This window comes from Haemorhous mexicanus, chromosome 29 (genome assembly GCF_027477595.1).
Source record: "Haemorhous mexicanus isolate bHaeMex1 chromosome 29, bHaeMex1.pri, whole genome shotgun sequence".
Lineage (NCBI taxonomy): Eukaryota > Metazoa > Chordata > Aves > Passeriformes > Fringillidae > Haemorhous > Haemorhous mexicanus.
In genome coordinates, this window is record NC_082369.1 from 3,013,820 (window position 1) to 3,034,075 (window position 20,256).

At 52.2% G+C, this 20,256-nt stretch overlaps 1 protein-coding gene across 8 annotated transcripts in view; it reads left to right on the plus strand.

The window, feature by feature from the left end:
- The first annotated feature begins 6,555 nt into the window (after window positions 1-6,555).
- Window positions 6,556-20,256, plus strand: part of DOT1L (DOT1 like histone lysine methyltransferase) — an 85,401-nt gene continuing 71,700 nt past the window's right edge. For 4 of the 8 annotated variants that reach the window (XR_009489718.1, XM_059870174.1, XM_059870182.1 and 1 more), the window contains exon 1: window positions 6,557-6,721. Coding sequence is in view for 7 of the 8 variants with exons in the window: in XM_059870174.1 (XP_059726157.1) it covers window positions 6,641-6,721 (81 nt within the window). In the remaining variant the exon portion in view is untranslated. Of the gene's footprint in view, window positions 6,722-9,373; window positions 9,461-20,256 lie in introns of those variants that run through there. The other 4 variants (XM_059870177.1, XM_059870175.1, XM_059870181.1 and 1 more) reach the window with 3 other exon arrangements.

A 20,256-nucleotide genomic window follows, 5' to 3' on the forward strand; every position in this document is an offset into this window, starting at 1 on the left:
GGGTTGGATGGAGCCTGAGGGTTGAACACCCGCCTCGTGCTCACAAATTCCACATCTGATAGAATGCTTGGAATCCGTCCCGAACGATGGCGAACGATGGCACATTGGAGCATTGGAGCGGGCCGGGCCGGCAAGGTGGAGGCTGGGAAGAGCCCGGAGCCAGGGGAAAGCTGGGCACTGCTCCCTCTGCCTGAGAAATGGAGCCAGGATGTCCCCAGCCCCGGCTGCCCCCAAACAAGAGGGCAAAAAAGGGCGAGAGAGGTGGGAGGCAGCAGCAGGGACACCCCATCCCACCCATGGGACCTGGTTTGGCCTCTCTGTCCCCTCTGCCGGGGACCAGGGCAGGGCAGAGGTTCCCTGGATGGCACCAGGGGCTCTCCAGAAGCTCTCTGGCAGTGTGGGGTTAGACACAGCCAGCACTGCAGCATGGGCTGACTTAAGCTCGAGCAGAGCCTAAAAGGACCAAACTGGGTTTGTTTTCCCCTGGCAAAGCAGAACTGATGGGAAGCCCCCAGGGCTGTGTGGGAGGGAGCCACAGTGAAAACATTCCTGATAAGTTCTGTGGGTTCAGGGCTGCTCTGGGGGGCTGAGCAGGTGACTCTTCTGCCATCAGCTGTGCCTGGCACAGGCGGTGCCCCTGGTTTTGTCCATCTCGTTCCTTGCTGAATCTGGGGCTCTGGCTCCTCATGTACAGTGCTCCTATCACTGTGTGAGGGAGGCTCCAGCAGTGGCAGGCACGTCTCCCTAGGGAGAAAAAGCTCCCAAACTGGGCTCAAACCCAGTTTGAGACCAGTTCCAGGACCAAAAGGGAGACACTGACAACCACAAGTGGCTTTATCCTGCCTGGACCTCCACTGGCACCAGCATAGCTTTGATGCCTCACCCACCCCAGGTCCTCAATATCAACAGGACTCCCAGTGCAGAGGAAACTGTTGCATCACTGTTGTTGTGGCAACTGCAGCCAGAGCATCCCTGGAGAGCTTTTGCCCAGAGAGCTGGCAGGACAGATGGAAAGGACACATGCTGCTCCATCATGTGGAAGGGAACTCCCTGGTGCCATGAAGGATTGACCCCAAGAAATTAAAGTGGGGCTTGGAAAATTGCACGTGGATCATTTTGCATGAGAGAAAGGGAAGTTGTGCATGGCCATCAGAGCCTCCATCCCTGGGGCTATGGACCACCTGCATCCTGCCCTGCCACTACCAAGGCTCCCCTTGGGATGTTTCATCTGATGGGAACAAACTTGCCTGCAGAAACCTGCCTCGTGATCCAGCTTGTTGTTGTCAGCTAAATTGGGTCAATAGTGAAGATGAGGTGTTGCTGGAAGGCAGGTTCACATCAGAGGAGCTGATGTGCTCCTCAAGGCCCTGTGCCAAGCACTGGCCCTGCCTGAGGGTCAATGGACACATGAACATGATAGAAGCTGACCCCACATTCCCAAGGGACTAACCCCAGTGTGGGATGAGCTCCAGAGCAGCCTTTGTACATGGTTTGTGCACAGAGTGGCAGAGCACTGCCTGTGCAAAGTGTCCTTGGTGCATTAATGCCCTCCCTGTGTCCCCCCATGCCTGCACAGGCAGAATCCCCATTCTGGGGGATCCCTGGCTGGGGCTGTGTGGGAGCAGAGGTGGGATGTGCCAGAGCAGGGCAGGAGGGGCTGTGCCAGCTGCCTGTGAGTACCAGCTGCCCACTGTACACTCTTGACAGGGAAAAATCTCTTTTCCAGTGCTACAGGAGCAGATTTGTGTGCAGAGTAGTGCAGAGCTTTCCCATTCCTCCCTATCCAAACTGGTTCATCTAGTGGTGGCAAAAAAAAAAAAAAAAAAAAAAAAAAAAAAAAAAAAATCAGCTCTCAATTGTGCCAGCCTGGAGAGCCAGGAGCTGCAGCTGGGGGATGCAGCAGGACCAGTATACCTGGGGAGGAGATGAGAACCTCTCCCCCACCCCCCCACAAACCTCCACACCAGAAAAATCCAACTGCTGCTCATTTGGAAGTGGATTCTTGATTCTCTGGAAGGGCCAATGCTGCAGGTCACTGCCCGGTGTCCCTGGAAAATCATCAGCCTCTGGAACCCTGGCAGCACCCGGCGTGTCCTGGTGCAGTGCAGAGAGGAGCTGCAGGAGAGCACAGGGTGAGTGGGAAGAGAATCAGGGAATGCTTTGGGTTGGGAGGAACATTAAAGCCCATCCAGTGCCACCCCTGCCATGGCAGGGACACCTCCCACTGTCCCAGGCTGCTCCCAGCCCTGTCCAGTCTGGCCTTGGGCACTGCCAGGGATCCAGGGGCAGCCACTGCTGCTCTGGACACCCTGTGCCAGGGCCTCACTGCCCTCACAGAGAGGAATTCTTTCCCAAAATCCCATCTAACCCTGCCCTCTGGCACTTGGAAGCCTTTCCCCTGACCTGTCACTACATGTTTTGGTCAGAAGTCCCTCCTGAGATTTCTTATAGACCCCTAAGACACCCAAAAAAGCAAAAATCTAGAGCTGTCCAAGGGACAGAGTGGCTCCCAGCTCTCGGGGATTCTCCCACCTCTCAGGGGTCAGTTCAGCTCACTGAACCAGCAGAAAACAGGGCATTGCCCTTTCTTGCTTCCCTCTCTTCTTCCAGATGTAAAACGCAAAGAAATCAGTGAAAAGATGTCCTGAGTCAGGCAGGTGCTTCAAAAATGACCCACTCCTCAATACCTGCCAGGAGCCATCAGCTCCAGCACTGAACCCCTGCATGGTGGCCAGATGGTTGGGATTCATCTGGGAAATCCTGGAAGCTTCCATTACTCTTTATTAGCAGCCCAGGAGCCTGCTTGGGCCACACAAGGACTTGGACGACAAACTGATTAAAGACCAACCTAACGAACTCAAAGAGAATTCTTTAAATGGAGCCTGCTGTGCCTTGGAGAACTCCTGCCATGTCTATTTATTTAAATTTAATGGAATTTTTGTGGTAAGCTAATTAAAAATGAATTGATTATTTAAGAGGCAGTCAGAGCAGTTTAAGCACTGCTGACTTGATGATTTTAGTGTTTTCTTTAGAAAAGGGTTCCTAGCTATGGAGCTTTCTGCACGTACAGACGTTTAAGAGGGAGAAAAAGGATACAAAAAGGGGAGTGGATGAGTCTGGAGCCAGCCTTGGAGCAGTTTCTGGATTAGGGAGCAGCCATGGGGACAGGAGCAGAGGCACATCCCAGCCCCCATCACAGAGTTGTGCAGCTGCCCCCAATAAACAGCTCCTGTCTCTGCTGAAGGCAGAGACCTGTCAAAAATACAGCTGTTAAATAATGCACAAAATCCCTGTGCAGAGAATATCCTGCACTGGCACTCGCTGGCTCTGGATGCATTTCAGGCATGGTGCATTCCCTGCCTTCCTGAGGAGCACAGGGCCACAGGCAGTGGCAGTGACCCCAGCCAGGACACCAGTTTGCAGCCCAAACACTGGATGTCTCCATGCCACATCTCCATCCCAAAGGATTTACAGGGCTTCACTGAATGCAGGAGGTTTTGCTTGGCCCTGGAGCCACATCCCAGAGCAGGAGCAGAGTGGATGTGATGGCACCAACACGGGCACCAAAGCTGAGCTCCATGGCCCCCAAGCTCCCCAGCATGGCTGAGCCACATCTTCTGCAGCACCATAAAAGAGTGATGGCATTAATAAACTGGGAACAACAGCCAGGAGAGCCAGATGGCAAAAGCATCCTGCCCCAAGCTGTGTTTACTTGTCTAGCTGAGAAAGTGAGGAACCACAGGGGGAAAAATTCCCAGCCCACACTGGCATGGCAGGGCAGTAGCTTCCAGCAGAACTTCCACCACCAGTTTATTGGGAAGGACTGGTTTTCCTTCCAGGTGCCAACTGGCTCGGCTGGACCCGGCTGTAGGTCAGAGCCTGGGCTCAGCCATGCCCAGCTGGGCTGAGGGCACCTCCTCAGGATGCTCCTGTCCCTGCAGGGATGCTCATCCCCAGCAGACACTGGCTCCCAACCCTCAGATGGAGCATGGTGAGCACCCGGCACGGTGTCATTGTCCCCTGGCCCCCTGGGCAATGCGGTGTGAGCAGAGAGTGTGGGTGCTGTGGTGGTGCTGGGTGCTCTTCCCTCAGAGTGCAGGACAGGGTGGCAGGGCCCCCAGATGTCCCTGCACCCCAGGGCATGCGCATGTCCCCGGAAGAGGGAAATTATCACCCGAAAGGCTGTGAAGGAAGAAGCTCGGGCCTGTTTTTATCGCCCTGTTGGGCACCTATAGACATGCAAACGGTGTCACTGAGCCCATCACCGGCCTCTATAGAGATGCAGTTCCCAGCCCCCACCCAGATGTCACCGCTCCCAGCCCCCACCCAGGACACTTCCCGGTCCTGTCGCTGCCAGGCTGGGGTGCCCTCAGCCCTACTCCCACGTTACACCGTGTTGTAAGGCTGTAGCTGCCACCACAGAGCTCCCGATGCTGCTCTCGGCACTCAGTGGTGGTGTCTGTGGCTGATGGACCCCGTCCCCATGTCCCTCCATCCCTGTGTCCCCCTGTCCCCCACTGGACACTGCTGTGCCCAGGGCTCAGCTCTGCTCCCCTGTGCCCGTAAAGCTCCTCCTTGGAGCTGTGTAGAGCTCCCTGCACAGCCTGGCACACACACCCGTGTGCAATGGGGGTCCCTGCCTGTGCCCCCACGTGTGACACACCCCCACGGTGACTGTCACCGTGTGGCACCGGGCAAAGCTCGCAGGTCACTTGTGTGCACTTGTGTGCACCAGGAGCTCTGGGGGCTTGCTCCAGAGACCCATAAGCACAGCCTGGCCTCACACGAGTGTGACAGCCCTGTGCCATCACGTGTGTGCCAGCCTTGTGTCCTCTTATGCGCCAGCCCTGTGCCATCACAAGTGTGCCAGCTGCGTGCCATCATGTGTGTGACAACCCTGTGCCCTCACACGAGTGTGACAGCCCTGTGCCATCACGTATGTGCCAGCTGTATGCCATCACGAGTGTGACAGCCCTGTGCCATCGTATGTGTGTGCCAGCCTTACACGGCCACATGGGTGACCCAGCCCTGCAAGGCCACATGAATGTCCCATGCCAGCTGGGTGCTGTCACATGGAGGGTTCCAGCCTTGTGCTGTCACATGAGTGCTCCACCCTCACACAGACCCTGAGTGCCATGGCCACCCTTGTACCATCTGACATGTGACAATATGGCCAATCCTTCTCCTGTGTGCCATGTGCCACCCTTGGCCTGGTCACGTGTGTCACAGTGCAACCCATTCTGCTCCCATGTGCCATGGGTCATCCTCACTCTGTCATCTGTGTCAGGCCACAGCCCATCCTGCTCCCATGTGCCACCCTCTCCCCATCATGCATGTGACATGGCCTGTCTCACTATTGTGCCCACATGCCAACCTTGGCCTTGTCACACGTCATGTCACAACCTGTTCTGCTCGCATGTGCCACTCTTGCCATGTCACATGTGTCACACCACAGACCCTCCTGCTCCCATGTGCCACCCTCACCTTGTCACACGTGTGACAATGTGGCCCGTCCCTTCCTGTGCCCATGTGCCACCTTTGCACCATCACACACGTGACACTGCAGCTCAGCCTGCTCCCATGTGCCATGTGCCACTCGTGCCTTGTCACATGCGTGTGACACCATGGCCTATCCTGCTCCCGTGTGCCAGGTGCCACCCTTGTCCCTGTCACACGCGTGTCACACTGCAGCCCAATCCTGCTCTTGTGTGCCAGGTGCTCCCCTGGCCCAGTCACATGCGTATGACACCGTGGCCTATCCTGCTCCTGTGTGCCAGGTGCCACCCTTGTCCTTGTCACACGCATGTCACACTGCAGCCCATCCTGCTCCCATGTGCCACCCTTGTCCTTGTCACACGCGTGTCACACTGCAGCCCATCCTGCTCCCAGGTGCCACCCTTGTCCTTATCACACGCATGTCACACTGCAGCCCATCCTGCTCCCATGTGCCACCCTTGTCCCTGTCACACGCGTGTCATACTGCAGCCCATCCTGCTCTCCTGTGCCGTGTGCCACCCTGGCCCTGTCACACGTGTCTGACGGCGCAGCAGCCGGTGCTGCTCTCCATGCCGGGTGCCACCCCTGTGTCACACCGCCCTGTCCGAGGGTCCCGTCTCCGCGTGCGCCGCTCGCTCCCCCCCCCTCGTCCGCGCGCGACCCCCGCCCGCATCCCGCGTGGGAGGGGGGGGGGGGGGGGGCTGCGGGTGCGCGCGCGCGAGAGGGCCGCGGGAGCGCGCGCGGTGCGGGGGCAGCTGAGGACAGGGGGGAGGGAGGGGAGGGAAGGGAAGGGGGGAGGGACCGCTGGGCCGCGCCCGCCCCTCTCCCCGCCCGCCCCCTCCCCGCGTCTGTCGCGTCGCTCGGGCCCGGCCCGGCCCGGCCCCGGCGCCTCATTGTGCTTCGCCTCACGCCGGCCCAAGATGGCGGCGGCGCCCGAGAGCCCCGCGAGCCGCCAACGACAATAGAGGGAGGGACGGGACCCGCCGCCCCCCCGGCACCGGCCGCCCCTCCCCGCCGCTCCCGCCGCCCCCCGCCCGCCGCACCGCGCCCACGCCCCCGGCCCGGCCCGGCCGCCGCACCCCGCCCCGGCCGGCCCCTCTAGCATGGTGCGGGGCCGCCGCCGCCTCGTCCTCCGGCTGCCGACATGGGCGAGAGGCTGGAGCTGCGGCTGAAGTCGCCCGTGGGAGCCGAGCCCGCCGTGTACCCCTGGCCGCTGCCCGTCTACGTGAGTATGGCCCGGCCCCGCACCTGTCCCGCGCCCTGTCAGCGCCCCCGGCCCTGCCCCGGCCCTGGCACCCGCCGGGCGATCCCTCAGCGCCGGCCCTTCCCGGGATCCGTCGGGATGATCGCCCCCCGTGCGGGAGCCCTCCCGGAGCCCCGGCCCCGGGTGCCGCCGCTGCTCGCCTGGAAGTCAAATCCCCAATTTCATTTTATAATTGGTTGACTAAACCGAAGGGCGGGGAGGAGGAGGACTGCTTAATGAAAAGTTTTCGTGTTTTCCTCGCGCTGGGCTCGTGTAACTGGTTAATAACCGGTGCTGCTGCGAGCGGGGTGGAATCCAGGGATTCTGGATGGGGGAATAGCGCTTAAATTATGGATGGCCTCGGGTGGTCGTGGGGACCCCAGGACCAGCCGCAGAGTGGGAATAAACAGCGGCCAGCGGCGCTTGTGGGTCTGGAGGCAGCGCTGGTGTCTGGGGCTGCCGCCAGTTCCCCTCCAGCCGTGCCCTTGGAGCTCCCCTTTTATTTATCCCGAGTAGAATTCGAGCCAGCCGCAATCCTCGTGCTTCCAAAAAAAATGTCACTTGTCCTTGCTTAGCTACCGAGCGGCGTTTTTCCTTAACTTGCCTGACTTTCTCCCGAGCCCGGACGAGCGATGTGTGACCTTGATAACAATGTCCATGTTCAAATTAGTGACAATCCCACGAGAGGCGAAAGGCTCCGGGAAGGGTATTTTTGGATGTGTGTAGGCTTCCTATCAACCCTTGAGCAATTTCTCTCCCTAACTGCGTGTAGCCCCTCGGAGCACAGTTTGCAAAGGCAAAACGTCTCTCTATATGTTTACTTGGCGCAGGCACTGTTGATTATCCCTGCGTTCCAGGCTGTGCTGTTGTACGTGAGCCGTTTCCCGGCGAGAACACGCTGGGACGCACAGGCTGGGGCAGCTGATACTGCTGATGTTGTTGCTCGCTTTGGCAATCGCTTGTTGTGTGAGTGATTAGGAATATATCGCTCGTGGCAGGGGGAGACGGCTGCCTGCTCCTATCTGCCGCCTGCCTTTCGGGGCTGCTGCTGTAGCCGTGCTTTTCCAAAACATCCTCCATGCAGTGCTGTTCCCGGCGTGTCTCCCAGCCCACACTGGTTAAACGCAGCCTTTCCTGTTTGGGCAGCTCTGTCAGTGTTGGCGGGCGCGCGCTCTGCTCAAATTGTCAGAAACTGAAAGTACAAGCGATGACCGGGTTCGGTTTTCCTCGCCAAATATTAACTCGTGTCTCCTCCACCCCCCTCTCCGAGCGGGTTGTGTGAAGCGGAGGTTAAAAATTACGAGGGATAGGGATTGTTCTGGGAGGGAGGGATGGTTTTATGTCTGTTCACAGAAATTCCTACCGGCTTAAAAACAGAAAAACCGAACCCCCCGCCCTTTATTTTAAGGGTGAAACGTGTGTTTTGCAGCATGGGAAATAAGGATTTAGTTGATTTGGGAAAACTTGAGCAGCTGTTTTTCAGGATGGCAGAATAAATAGAATTTCTTCTCAGTTAATCAGAAATGCGGATGGTGGTGGTGGTGGTGGGCGGGGGGGAGGGGGCTATGATCCCCCGATATACTGAGGAATACCACGAACCCCAAACATCCTGCCCTTAAACCGTCCGCTTGGCACTGCCAGCCTTTCCAGAGTAATTCCCGAGTGGATGTTTCACCGGGAGCCGAGCAGCATCGCGCCCCGGGGAGCTCCGGGGAGCGGAGCGCTGCGGTGCGGCCAAGGCGTGCTCGCACACACGCACGCCCCGGCGCTGGCCGCTGCTCCGGCTGAACCCCGGGGCTCTGCAAACAAATCCCTGTGTCCGTGGCAGCGCTTGGCCTGCTGACATCGTGCTCTGCTGAACTGCAGCCGCGCTTTCCCCGCGCTGGCGCGGCCCCGAGCTGCCGGGAGAGCTCGGCTCGCTTTGACGTAAGCAGAACATTTCTTAGTTTCACCGCCCGTGGTTCCGAGGAAGCAAGGTGGGATAGCTGAGGAGAGGGAAAATAAAAAAAAACCACACCACGCTGATTCAAGGAGTTTTATTTAGCAGCGTTCTGGTTGCTTCCTGTTGTACTCTGAGATGTGTTTTCCGAGGAGGGCTGTAGGGAAAGGGAACGGGAAACTCACGGTCCCGGCAGGTTATTTTTGGTGAGAGCAGCAGCAGTGGCACGGAGTCATCTTTCCCAACATCCGAGGCTCTGTAGTGTGAACCTGCTGCGTGCCCGGGCTCCGCGGTGTGATGTAACCCTGCCTTGAGTAACTTGGCTATTTTTATGCTCTTACTACATCTTAAATTAGCGGCGTCAGTGTTGCTGCGTTGAAGGCTGGTCTCTCCTATTAATGGACGCCTGGGTTAATACCGTGTCTTTTTATTGCTGGGCTGCTGCTTATTTCGTGTATAATAGGAAAAGTGGGGTCTCTCCAGACTGCTGAGTCCGAATAATAGCCCGGCTGACAACCCGGCGCTTTTTGGGATGCTAAAAGAGCCGGGGAGGCTGATGTGAAACATGTATTTCCCTCCGAGTCTAATTAGGGCCGTGGGAGGAGAGAGAGCGGCGGCGGTGGTGCAGCTCCAGCCTCCCACTGGCTTCCACACAAAACTGAAAGTGCGGCTCCTTCCCCCGCCTTCCGCCGCCTCAAAGGAAAGGCCACGGTGCCCTAATGAAGCCGTGGTGAGCCGTGCTGGCCGTGCCACACTGTGATGAGTAAGTTGAATAGTGCATGGTGAGTAATCTCTCCTCATGACTCACAAAATATTTTCTGATGTTGACCTCTGTTTTTGTGACTGCCCCGCTTAATCAGAGCTGAAGTGAGTGTACTCTTTTGTGTGCTGGTTAACTCCTCGGCTCCCACGTATCTGCCCCACTTTTTGCTGGTGCCAGGTTGACAAGACACTCGGGGATATGGTGTTAAATTTTAATATTGGTAGTACGAAAGATACAGGCCTAGATAAAGGAACTGTTTGGGCGAGAGACCGGAGTTATTGGATCTAATCGGTCTTAAGTAGGCCACTGCTGGTAGAGGATGGCATTTTCAGTCATGCTTCAAGTGTTGCTAAGCATAACTTGGTACTCATCATTTAGATCTGAAGGGTGTGAGGAGTGAAGTCCCCTTGTGTAGTTTTAAGACTTGCAGATATTTTTTTTTTTCCCTGAGATTTTTTCTTAAAATGGTTCATTCTCTTGTCTCTGACTTCTACTATAGTTAAATTTGAATATGCATTAGGTTTAAATGTGAAGATTTTTCGTTTTATACCACAGTAAGGCCTGCCTGATCTGTGAGGTGTCTCAGGTTGTACTTTGAACTCCTGACAAGTTCCTGTGTAGAATGGCAGGGTGTTGTGTGTGCAGGAGAGAGAAAGGGGTGGGATGTTGTGGGGTGGATCAGCTCTACAGTCTGGTCTGGCAGGCTGTTATATCTGTGGCACCAGAGATTGCTTGCACAGAGAGCTGAGCAACAGAGCTGGTGATAATTGTCCCCAAAATCGATGTTTGCTGGGCTGCACCCTATAGCATCAGAGAGTTGGTGAATGTGGAAAAGCCTGTTTGCAGTGTGTCAAAGAGAGGAAGGACACTGTGCTTCATTCGTTTGCTCTCCTTAAGGCCTGCACTGCAGGTTGGCAGTGTCAGCGGGGACAGGAGGCACAGCCAGGTGCTGAGAGAGGCCCTGCCTGTGCAGGGCTCTTGTGGCACTGTGTCCTTGGCCCTGCTGGCTGCAGGTGACTTGCTGCCTGCTACTATTCAATAGGCTGCAAGTCCCTTCCAGGTCCAGAATGAGCCATCTGCCTGTTGTGCTGTGATCCCTGCTGGGTGGCATTCCCATGGAAGGCCTTGCAGGTGTCCACGTGCATCAGGTTGTTGTGGGTTGTGTTCCCCTCTCCGTGTTGGACTTGCAAGGGCCAGGGGGCTGAGCTGTGACAGCACCTGGGAACTCCTGCAGCCCCTAGGGATCCCAGTAGGGTTGTACTCTGGGTGTAGGATCACAGAATCATGGAATGGTTTGGCTCAGAAGGGACCCTAAAGCCCATCTTGTTCCACCCCCCTTCCACTGTCCCAGGTTGTTCCAAGCCCTGTCCAAGCTGGCCTTGGACACTTCCAGGGATGGGGCAGCCACAGCTGTTCTGGGCAACCTGTGCCAGGGCCTTACCACCCTCACAGCCAAGAATTTATCTTCTGCCCTAGTTACCATATGGTAATACCACTTTTTTTCATCTACCAATTTTCTTCCCTTCTTCCAGCCTTTGACTCTGTGCCAGGAGGGGACAGTCCTGGCTGTGCCACTGTGCACATCTTATGGGGCTGAGGTGCCTCTGCCCTGAGCTGCTGGAGCTTAAACCTCCATATCAGCACCTGGAATGAGAAGTCTGGCTTGAATAATTAATTTATTTGTTTGTGTTCCTCATCGTTACTGCTGACTTTCTGCTCAGCTGTGATGGCAAGAAAATTCTCATTTTCTAATTGAGTGTTGTCAGAACATCCCCCTGCACCTGGAGGTGTGTGTGTGGCTGCTACTGGGAGTAATAGGATACAAGCTTCTTACTACTAGATTCTGTAGAGGTGGGAGGGTGCAGGGTGTGGCATTTGGTTTTTTTTTTAACTCTACTGTCGAGATCCAGCTGGTACCATTCTGTCACCAAAGGAATGTGCTGTGCAGGGAGACCTCAAGGGCAGGGAGTGTTAATGAAAATCACAGCCCAGCGGGGATTGTCACCTTTGAAATTAAAGATCACCGGTGGAGATGAATAACAAATCTTGTCTGAGAATTTAATCCTCTTTTTTGTTAGTGTCACTCAGCTTTCCTGGGAAGAGGTTCTGTGATGCCTGGTTTTGACTTCCCAGGCATCGAGGCAGGTGTGGGAGTGCCATAGAATGGTGCTGTAGATGATTTTGGGAAGAACCTAAAGAAAACCTAAATTGTTCCCTTGGGCTTGGAGCTGCCCTGCTGCTGAGGGTGGTCCCGTGCATCCTGCCCTCTGCCACAGATCCATCCCCTGGGGTCCTTATTCCATACCCCACTGCCCTCCTGTGGGATGAGCTGATGGAAAACACGTTTTTCACGTGCTCCTGGCTTTTCCCTGGGACCAGCCTGAGCTGGAGGGGGAAGGTGAAGCCCCCCTGATCCTCCCTGTGGGGCTGTGTGTGGGGCAGCTCTGGGAACGGCATCGCTGGAAATATCTGGGCTGGAAAAAAATGTTGCAGTGTTTTCAGAGGCGGCCCCCCGCCCTGCTCTGTGAAATGTGAGTCAGGTTCTGCCCGGGGCAGCCGGCCCTACAAAGGAGGCAGAGGAGGAAACTGTTGCTCTGCCTTTGCCAGGCAAAAACCTCCTCACCCCCTGAGTAATGGCCCAGAAATTCGGCAGAGTCCGGGGGTTTTCCCTGTTGCTTCAGCTTGTTGGGAAATGCTCGTGGGGATGACTAATCACTTAGAAAAAGCTTGTCTGCTGAAGGAAAGGTTTGAACATTGAGCGCAGTTCCGATTTCTCAGCACCTCTCTCTCTCTGCCTGCCCTCCCCAGTTGTAAAAACACCTGGAGTGGGGAGAGCACGCAGTGTGAAGCTGGGAAATATTGACTCAGTCATTTCAAAAGCACTCGGGTTTCTCTGCTGCCCAGCAGATCACAGAGCTGGCACAGTTACATCATTTTCCTGCCCTTTTCCCCAGTGCCAGAGGGACTCAGGGATGTGCTCTTGGGGGGCACAAGAGCCCTACAGCGTTAATTGTGCAGCACGTGGGCAGCACAGAAGAGCAGTTTCCTTCTGGGCTTTACCCTTTGAAGTAGAACTTGCCCTGAGTGACAATCGGTGCTTGTTCAGTTCTCAGACTCCTTTGTTCCAAGCCCTGACCCGTTGGATACAAGATAAATCATGAGTTCAGTTAGCAGACATTTTTTTGCCCAGTTTGAAAAGTGAAAGTTGGTCTCTTGTCTTGCATCTTAAAGACCACACTAGTATTTATTTTTTTATATAACTGATTTATCTGAAAGGCAACTGTTGAAAGACAGAGTAGCTGTCCAAGATTGCTTGTTTTCTCCCTTTCATTCATCAGCAGATGAGTGAGGATTAATGTTCCTGTCCAGGCCAAAGTTCCAGCCCAGGCAATTCAAATTTATCTACCTAAAAATTCACCCATCAGCTCCAGTTGGACACAGCACTGAAAGCTTTCAGTGTGCCAAGGGAAATCCATGCCCCCACATGCAGCTCCAGCTCTTGTCCTTCGTGGCAGCCTTATTATATATGGAGATGATTATCCTTTCAAGTCTCAGATACGGGACTGAATTGTGTTGCCTCTGGGAATTTAGGCAAAATATCTTACCTCTTGGTATGTGAGATTTATGGGGGATTTAATCACCCTTCTCCCCAGACATCCATATGTCTACTTTTGTACTCTTCCTTCTTTCTTTTCCCCCTTTCTCATTGATTTGCTTTTTTTTTCTTCCTGCTTTGAGTTAACCTTTAACTGTCTGATTAAAGTTTTGCCCTGTAGTGATCAACACAAGGACCAGGGGTGGGGTGAATTTTTTGTGTCTTTTATCACAGATTGATAATCATAAATTGTCTCAACGTATTTTTGCTTCAATTAGTTTCTCCTTCCTAACAGAAGGATCCACAGAAGGAGGAAAAGTTCATGTTAGGAATTGTGAACATATTTACTTTCATGGTAATTATTAAAGACAAAACTAACTCTGAAAAGGAACAAGAAATAAAACTGAATAGAAAAGTTGGCCACATGCTGCTAGAGCTATTGAATCAAGTAGGAACTATTTTTAGAGCATAGGAAGAGGATGGGTATATTTTACAGCAGGAAATGATGGTTTCATAGACAGGAGCAGATCAGTGAATAATGAAAAAGTTCCTGTTCAGAGTATTTTGGTTTGTTTCATTTCACGAGTGAATGAGAGTTTTCTAAACATTTACACTGAATGGACTTTGTAGTGTTGGATGAAAAGTCTAAGGAACTACTGAAGACAGATAAATGAAACATTGGAAAACTTTTCTGAACCAAATCCTACAAAAAGTTCTGAATTAAGTTTCTTAATAAAAATGAATGGGTTTTAATAGTGCTTTTGATTTTCTGTGTCCTGTGAAGGCCAGTTTCCTGAGGTTTTGTCAATAATGTGTCATTTACTTTTTGGAGCTCAGCAATATTTTTATTTGACACTTGTAAAATCCTAACAACTGTGAGCTTTTGAGGCTTCTCGTTCATTCCTCAGTGGGATTCCTACTGGGCTGCAGGTGGTTCCCTCTGGTTCCCACATCCCACAAGACCTGTGAGATCAGGTGCTGGCTCAGGGTGGCCTCTGACCTCTGGAGCTGGGTTTGGAGTCTTTGTGGATCTTGGCTTCCACCTCTGCTCATTACAGCAAACACTCATTTGAAATTCTGCAGTCTGTGAAGAATGCATTGTAATATTGGAGGGTCATTTATAAGTCTTTAAAGTAAAATGGCTTGTGGAAATGGTTGGTGGCTGGAAGTTGATGTCTGCTGTTCAGAACCTCTGCTGGATCACTGCTCTGCTCCACAAGTTGAAGCTTATAAAGGAAAACCCATATATATATATATATTTTTTTTTTTGTACCTATTAAAACTCCACACGCAATGAGCTTCAGAAAGACAACAGAATTTTACTGCTAATTTCTGTTATGTGGAATATTTATGTGTGTTAAGTAGGAGCAGAATTTCTGAGCTGTCCAGGACTGAGTTATCTTTACAGACTATATAGTGGTTATTTAAGCTGTTGTCTCACCAGTTTTCCCTGCAGGAGATGGGGCTCAGACTGTGCCATGAGCTTCCTCCCCTTCCTTCCCCACTGAGGGTGTGGGAAGACCCTGGTCTTGAGAAGGAGATGGTGGCTGCTTTCAGCACCAGCAATTTGGGGGCTGTGTGTTGGTTCCTTCCCTTGGGTTCTGTGTGCAGGGCTGTTTGTGGCAGTGTGGGTGATCAGAGATGTCTTGTGCTCTCCTGTGCTGCAGGGGTGGGGTATTTCCCTGCTAGCACAGCTGTGGCTCCTGGGGAGGTGCAGCTTTGTGGCTGGGACATCTGCAGGTAGAAGTGACTCTTGTCATCTCTGTTCCCTTGTGCTGAGCTGCTCTCACCCTTGGAGCAGTGTTTGTGAACTGGGCTGGTTGAAAGGGAACTGAGCCAAAACCCCACCAAGGTTTGGTTTTAGTTCAGGCCTCCCCTGCCTTTGCTGTGTGAGAGCACAGGCACTGCTGGCCCAGAGCAAGAGGTGACTTAGGGAAGTGGTGGCAGGGCAGGTGGCTGGGTGGGGTTGAACTGGCTGTGAAATGGTGGCAGGGCTGCCTTCCTCTGCTCCAGGGAGTGAAAGCCCAGCAGTTCCCTCTGTCCCAGACAGGCAGTGCTGGGTTCTCATGTATGTGCACACGGGATCACCACAGCACCTGTCCCCTGCCTGCAGCTGCCTTGGTGTGGGCAGGGTGTGCACTGCTTAAAACCCACCTGGGAGGGCAGTGGGACACACCAGTGAATCACTGTTTTACCAGAATCATTGCATTCCCTTTTGTATTCTGTTTATGTTAAAATACATTATGTTATGAATTCTAACATAAACATTATTTTTAACTGGCTTTTTGCATAGTGGAATTTCTTCTTTTGTCTGGCTCATCTTGCTGTGGCAGTCCTGTGTGCCTCCAGCACTCCTGCAGGCTGATTGCATGTTAATGGATTGACCCAGCCCCTCCTGCACTACCAGGGGAACCATTCCCTCCTGCATCTGTGCAGTGTCCGTAGCAACAGTTGGGATTGCTGTGTGCAAAGGCAAAACTGTTACTGTGCTTGAAGCAGCAGCAGTGAAAGTGCAATCCCTGTTGCAACCATGCTAAATGATTATCCAGAGCAGTTTGGATCTTCTTTCTCCATGCCTGTTTCCTTTGTTAGTTTATTTTGGACCTTGGACCAGCCTTTTCTTTTTATTTAAATGTCCTTATGTAGCCATTAAGGAGGCCGTGGTGACCACTCTGTTTTCCAGTTGGTTTTGTGTGACAGTAACCTAGAAACTGCTGAAACTACCTCAGGCTTGTCTGCCTCCTGCTGTGTGGGAGATGGGCTTCCAAATGCAGTCTTGGGAGATCTTCCTTCTCTTGTCTTTTCTTCCCTGAAACTGGATGGTTACAAGGTGTTCTCTGCAGGAGATCTCTTTTTATACATTCTAATAAAAATGTATTCTTGTGAATGTCCCTTTGCTTTCTTGATTAAGGGAGTGACAGTAATTGGGTGGTTCAGAGGAGACTTTTGGTCCCTGTCTCTCTCGGTAAGGAGTACTGTGCTATGGTTGTTACTAAGGAAGCTAAAATGGCACAATCTTGATTTGGGATAAAATCTGGTAACATTAAACTGAGTCCTGCTGTCCAATATGGAGTACTGCAAGGAGCAGGCTTTCCCTTACTCAAGGCTTAGCTGGCATTTGAGCACAAGGCAAACACCTGAAAATGCAGAGTGGTGGAAGGCAGAGCTGGCAGGATGGAGCCTGAGATCCTCCCTTCTTGAGCAGCTCCTGGCTGCTGCAGTGACTGGAACTGCTTTGGCTTTTCAGAGACTCTTGTGACCCTCTAGTGTTCAGGTGTGTTGGCCATGGAGCTGCCCTGGGCTGGGGGACTGTGCTGGTGGGTCTCTCTAGGTGAGTTAAGTGAAATGAAACCCTGTGGGAGGAGGAACACAAACTTGTGACAGGCTGAAATCCCTGGTTTGTGAGGGTATCTGTGTGCTGTGCAGAATGCTGGATCTTTCCTGGCTCCCAGGGAAGCTACAGTGGCTCTTGTTGCCTTTCCTGGTGTCCAGAGAAACCCTTATCATCCTCCCCAGATGGAAGGAAGCAAGGGGCTTGAAAGAGGCACTTGTCCCACCAGCCTTCTGCAAGATTGATTGGCTTTTCCTAATCCATCTTTTTGATCTCTGCTAACCATCTTGTCTGCAGCTGTAACATCCTCTCCTTTGGATTTATGGACTGCTGCCTGGGGAGAGAGCTGCCACTGCAGGCAACCAAGCTGTTGTTTAAACCCAGGGGCTGGTGGGACTGACCTCTTTTGTTTTGCAAGTTAAATGGGTCATGTGGAGATCAGAATTTGGCAAATCCCTATGATTTCTGTTAATCCATGAGTGGGGTCAGTGTCCAGGATTTGGGAGGGGCTGGTGTTACATTGGAGGGCTGGAAGTGTATCCAGAGAGGTCATTAAAAGGTACACAAGGTTGCCATTGAATTATTTGTAACTGCCTTGTTTCAGCTTTGTTTTTCACACATCTGGTAGACTGGGGAAAGCTGTAGGAGATCTGTCCCTTCTGCTCTGCCCCTGCTTGACCACAGCTGCTTTTCATATTTCTGAAGAGCTGCTTTGGTCACCTGGCCTGCTTTTAGGGGAGGAAGCATGGTCTGGTGAGCCAGAACTGGCTCTGAAAGGGCAAGGGTTGCTTTGCTGTGGGACAGTTTAGTCTGGGCAGCCAAAGCTATGCCCAGAAGTGTTCCTGCCTATGAAAAGGAGATAAAGAGTCATAAAAGTCTCTGTATGATGCTGGGAGAATGAAAGATTGAAGGGTCTGAGCTGTATTTCCTTTTTTTTTTTTTTTTTTTTTTTTTTTTTTTTTTTTTTTTTTTGTGCAAGAACTTGTGTTTTCAAGCCATGTTTTTGTTTTTGCTGCTCAGGTCTGCAGGCTTTTTGGGGTACTCATCACTACCTGTGCTATGTAGATGATCAGATCTCACAAAGATCCCTCTTTCAGAGAATCATGGAATCCCAGATTTGGGTTGGAAGGGACCTTAAACTCATCCAGTCTCACCCCCTGGTGTGTGGAACACCTTCCACTATCCCAGGGTGCTCCAAGCCCTGTGCAGCCTGGATGAGGTGTAGCTTGGCATGTGGGGAAATAAAATTTAGAAAAATATGGTGTTCACCCTCAAGCCCCAATTTAGGCTTACCCCAAGGCCAAGCACAGTTTCATAAGAAGAACTCAAATAAAAAAAGAAGAAAATCTGGAAGGGCACTGGGGTGGTGTTTCTTGCCTCCAGGCAGTGCTGGCTGCCCAGTTTAACTGAACAAATTCTTTGTGTTTGAGGATGGAAACCAGAACATTCAAAGTTGTTGCTTTAGGTTATAGATTCACTATGGATTGTTGCACTGGGGGTTAACTGTTCTGTACAAACACACCCAGGAGTCTGGGATATTGTGCTGGAACACAGAATTAAATCAAAATCTTGCCATTTAAGTATCTTAAGAGATGTTAGTTTGAAGATTTGATGTAACCAAAGCAGCCACACCTGGAGGAGGGGTGTAGGGCTTTGTGTTCAGGGGGAATTACAAACTCTTCCAACAGCCAACTTGTGGCAAAAATGTTGCCAACTCTCATTTGTGCCTTACCTTGCTCTTACAGAGTATTCTGTAGAAATGTCTGATTTGGCTGTTTTTAGTAGGAATTGGTGCTTTGTAGAAGAAGGTTGTGCACAGATTAGTGAGCTGTGGCTGGTGCTGATCATGTCATGCACACTGTGGTCTCTTGGGGCTATTATCGGGGTGTTATTGGGGCTGCTTTAGTTTTCTCACCCTGGTCACAGAGGAAGAGCTGTGAGTGCTGCTGAGTCCTGAATATCCTGAGCTGGAAGGGACCCTCAGGGATCATCAGTGCAGCCCCTGGCCCTGCACAGCCACCCCAACAACCCTGAATATCCCTGAGAGCTCCTGGAGCTCTGAGCATCCCAAAGGCTCCTGGAGCTCTGGCAGCCTTGGAGCCATTCCCTGGGGAGCCTGGGCAGTGCCCAGCACACTGAGTTCTGGTCATATTGGTGATTTTAAAATTTGATTTAACAAACAAAGAATGTGATTATGGAAAAGGATAATGATTGCTTCAATATACACTTTTGGAAAGAGCTTTTGGGCACTGTCTTATTTGGCTTTCAAATGACATATTAGGGCTTTTCATATCTGCAAGATACAGAAGGTCTTTTTTATGAGGAGGTGAAGGGAAAGATGGAACTCTTTAAAATTGCTCTGTGGTCCAACCTCCATGGCCTGAAGGGCGACAGGAGTTGGTGTCTGTAGAAGAACTCAGCTCTGTATGTGTGGGACAGGAGCTCTGTGTGCTGGGGGCTCTGGTGTGCTCACTTACAGCCCTGGGGCTGTTCCTGGCTCCAAACTCTGTGCTCAGAGTTGTAGGAATGTGTGGTTGGAGAAACCTGTTGTAAGAATCAGAAGGGTGAAGCTGTTCAGTCCTGCTGGCTGAAACTGTGCTCCACTTTTCCACAGAATGTATTGGATGCTCTTTGACATGACTTTTGACAAAGTGTCTGCTTTCTTTCTGTTATTTTTTCCAATGAAATATTTTGGCAAAAACTATGTAACTTTCTCTGGGAACTCACGTTTCAACTTAAAATTCAGCGTTTAGGTTGAAGACCAGAACTCTGTGAAAAGTTCAGCTGGAGAGGGTTGGCTGCAATAACTCAATGTGTGTTTAAGTTTGGTTTGTTTAAATCTTGTTGTGAAGAGCTTTGGGCAGTCTCAATAATTACTGCAGACTGTAACTCTTTACTTTAAATACTTTCCACATTAAAGAGATAAGGTTGGTTGTGAAAAGCTTCCATTTATGTGGCTCAGAAGATTCCAAGGGCCTCTCAGGCAACATAAGTACAGGAACATTGGAAAGTACACACAGGGCAGGAGCAGCACGTAGTGTGCTCCATCCCCTCCAGTGCAGGGAGGAGGGAGGGAGGGAGGGAGAGCAGCCTGGAGCAGGAGGAGGGTGAATGGAGCTGCTCTTTGTGACAGGGAGCACCGTGGTGGCATCATCTCATCTCATCTCGTGACTGGGAACAGAACACAGAGGCTGCTTGAGCCTGGGCCAAAAGGCTCCTGCACATGGGATTCCAGCATCGATGCAGTGTGTGGGAGGCTCTTCCCCAGGAGCTTCCACTGCCAAAGCCCTGTGGGTGTCAGAGTCCAGCATGACACACGAGCACAACCTGCCTGCGACCTGAGTCATGGGCACTGCAGCTGGGAAAAATAATCTCAACACCCTGAACTGTGCCAAAACCTCCCAACTCAGACCCCTGGCTGAAGGGGAGAAGCTTCAGGCCACCTTTGGGGCTGCAGGGGTGGCTGTTGGCTGAGCAGGGTGAGGTTGATCAGCAGAGCAGGAACCACCATCCATCCTCCCAGGCTGCTGGGCTCAGTGTTCATCCATCCCAAGGATCTGGGTGAAAGCTGCTGCTCCAGCTCTGCTGTCCCTGCCCTGCACCACTGCACTGCTTGGGTGCTGATGCAGCAGGGTCAGGATCTGGGGGGGTTCTGTGGGAAATGGATTTGTAGAGAACTGTTAAAGTTTGATAGAAGGTTTGCATAGGATGTATTTGTATTTAAACTTTGAAATAAGAAATGCTGAATTAGAAGTGCCATGGAATAGGACAGACATTGCTGAGAGAGAAATGGAACTAGGAATGAGTTTCAAAGCGTGGCCTTACAAATAAGATTAGATGCTTTGGAGAAATAGAATTATGAAAGGTGCATTGTTCTGGGACCCAAAAG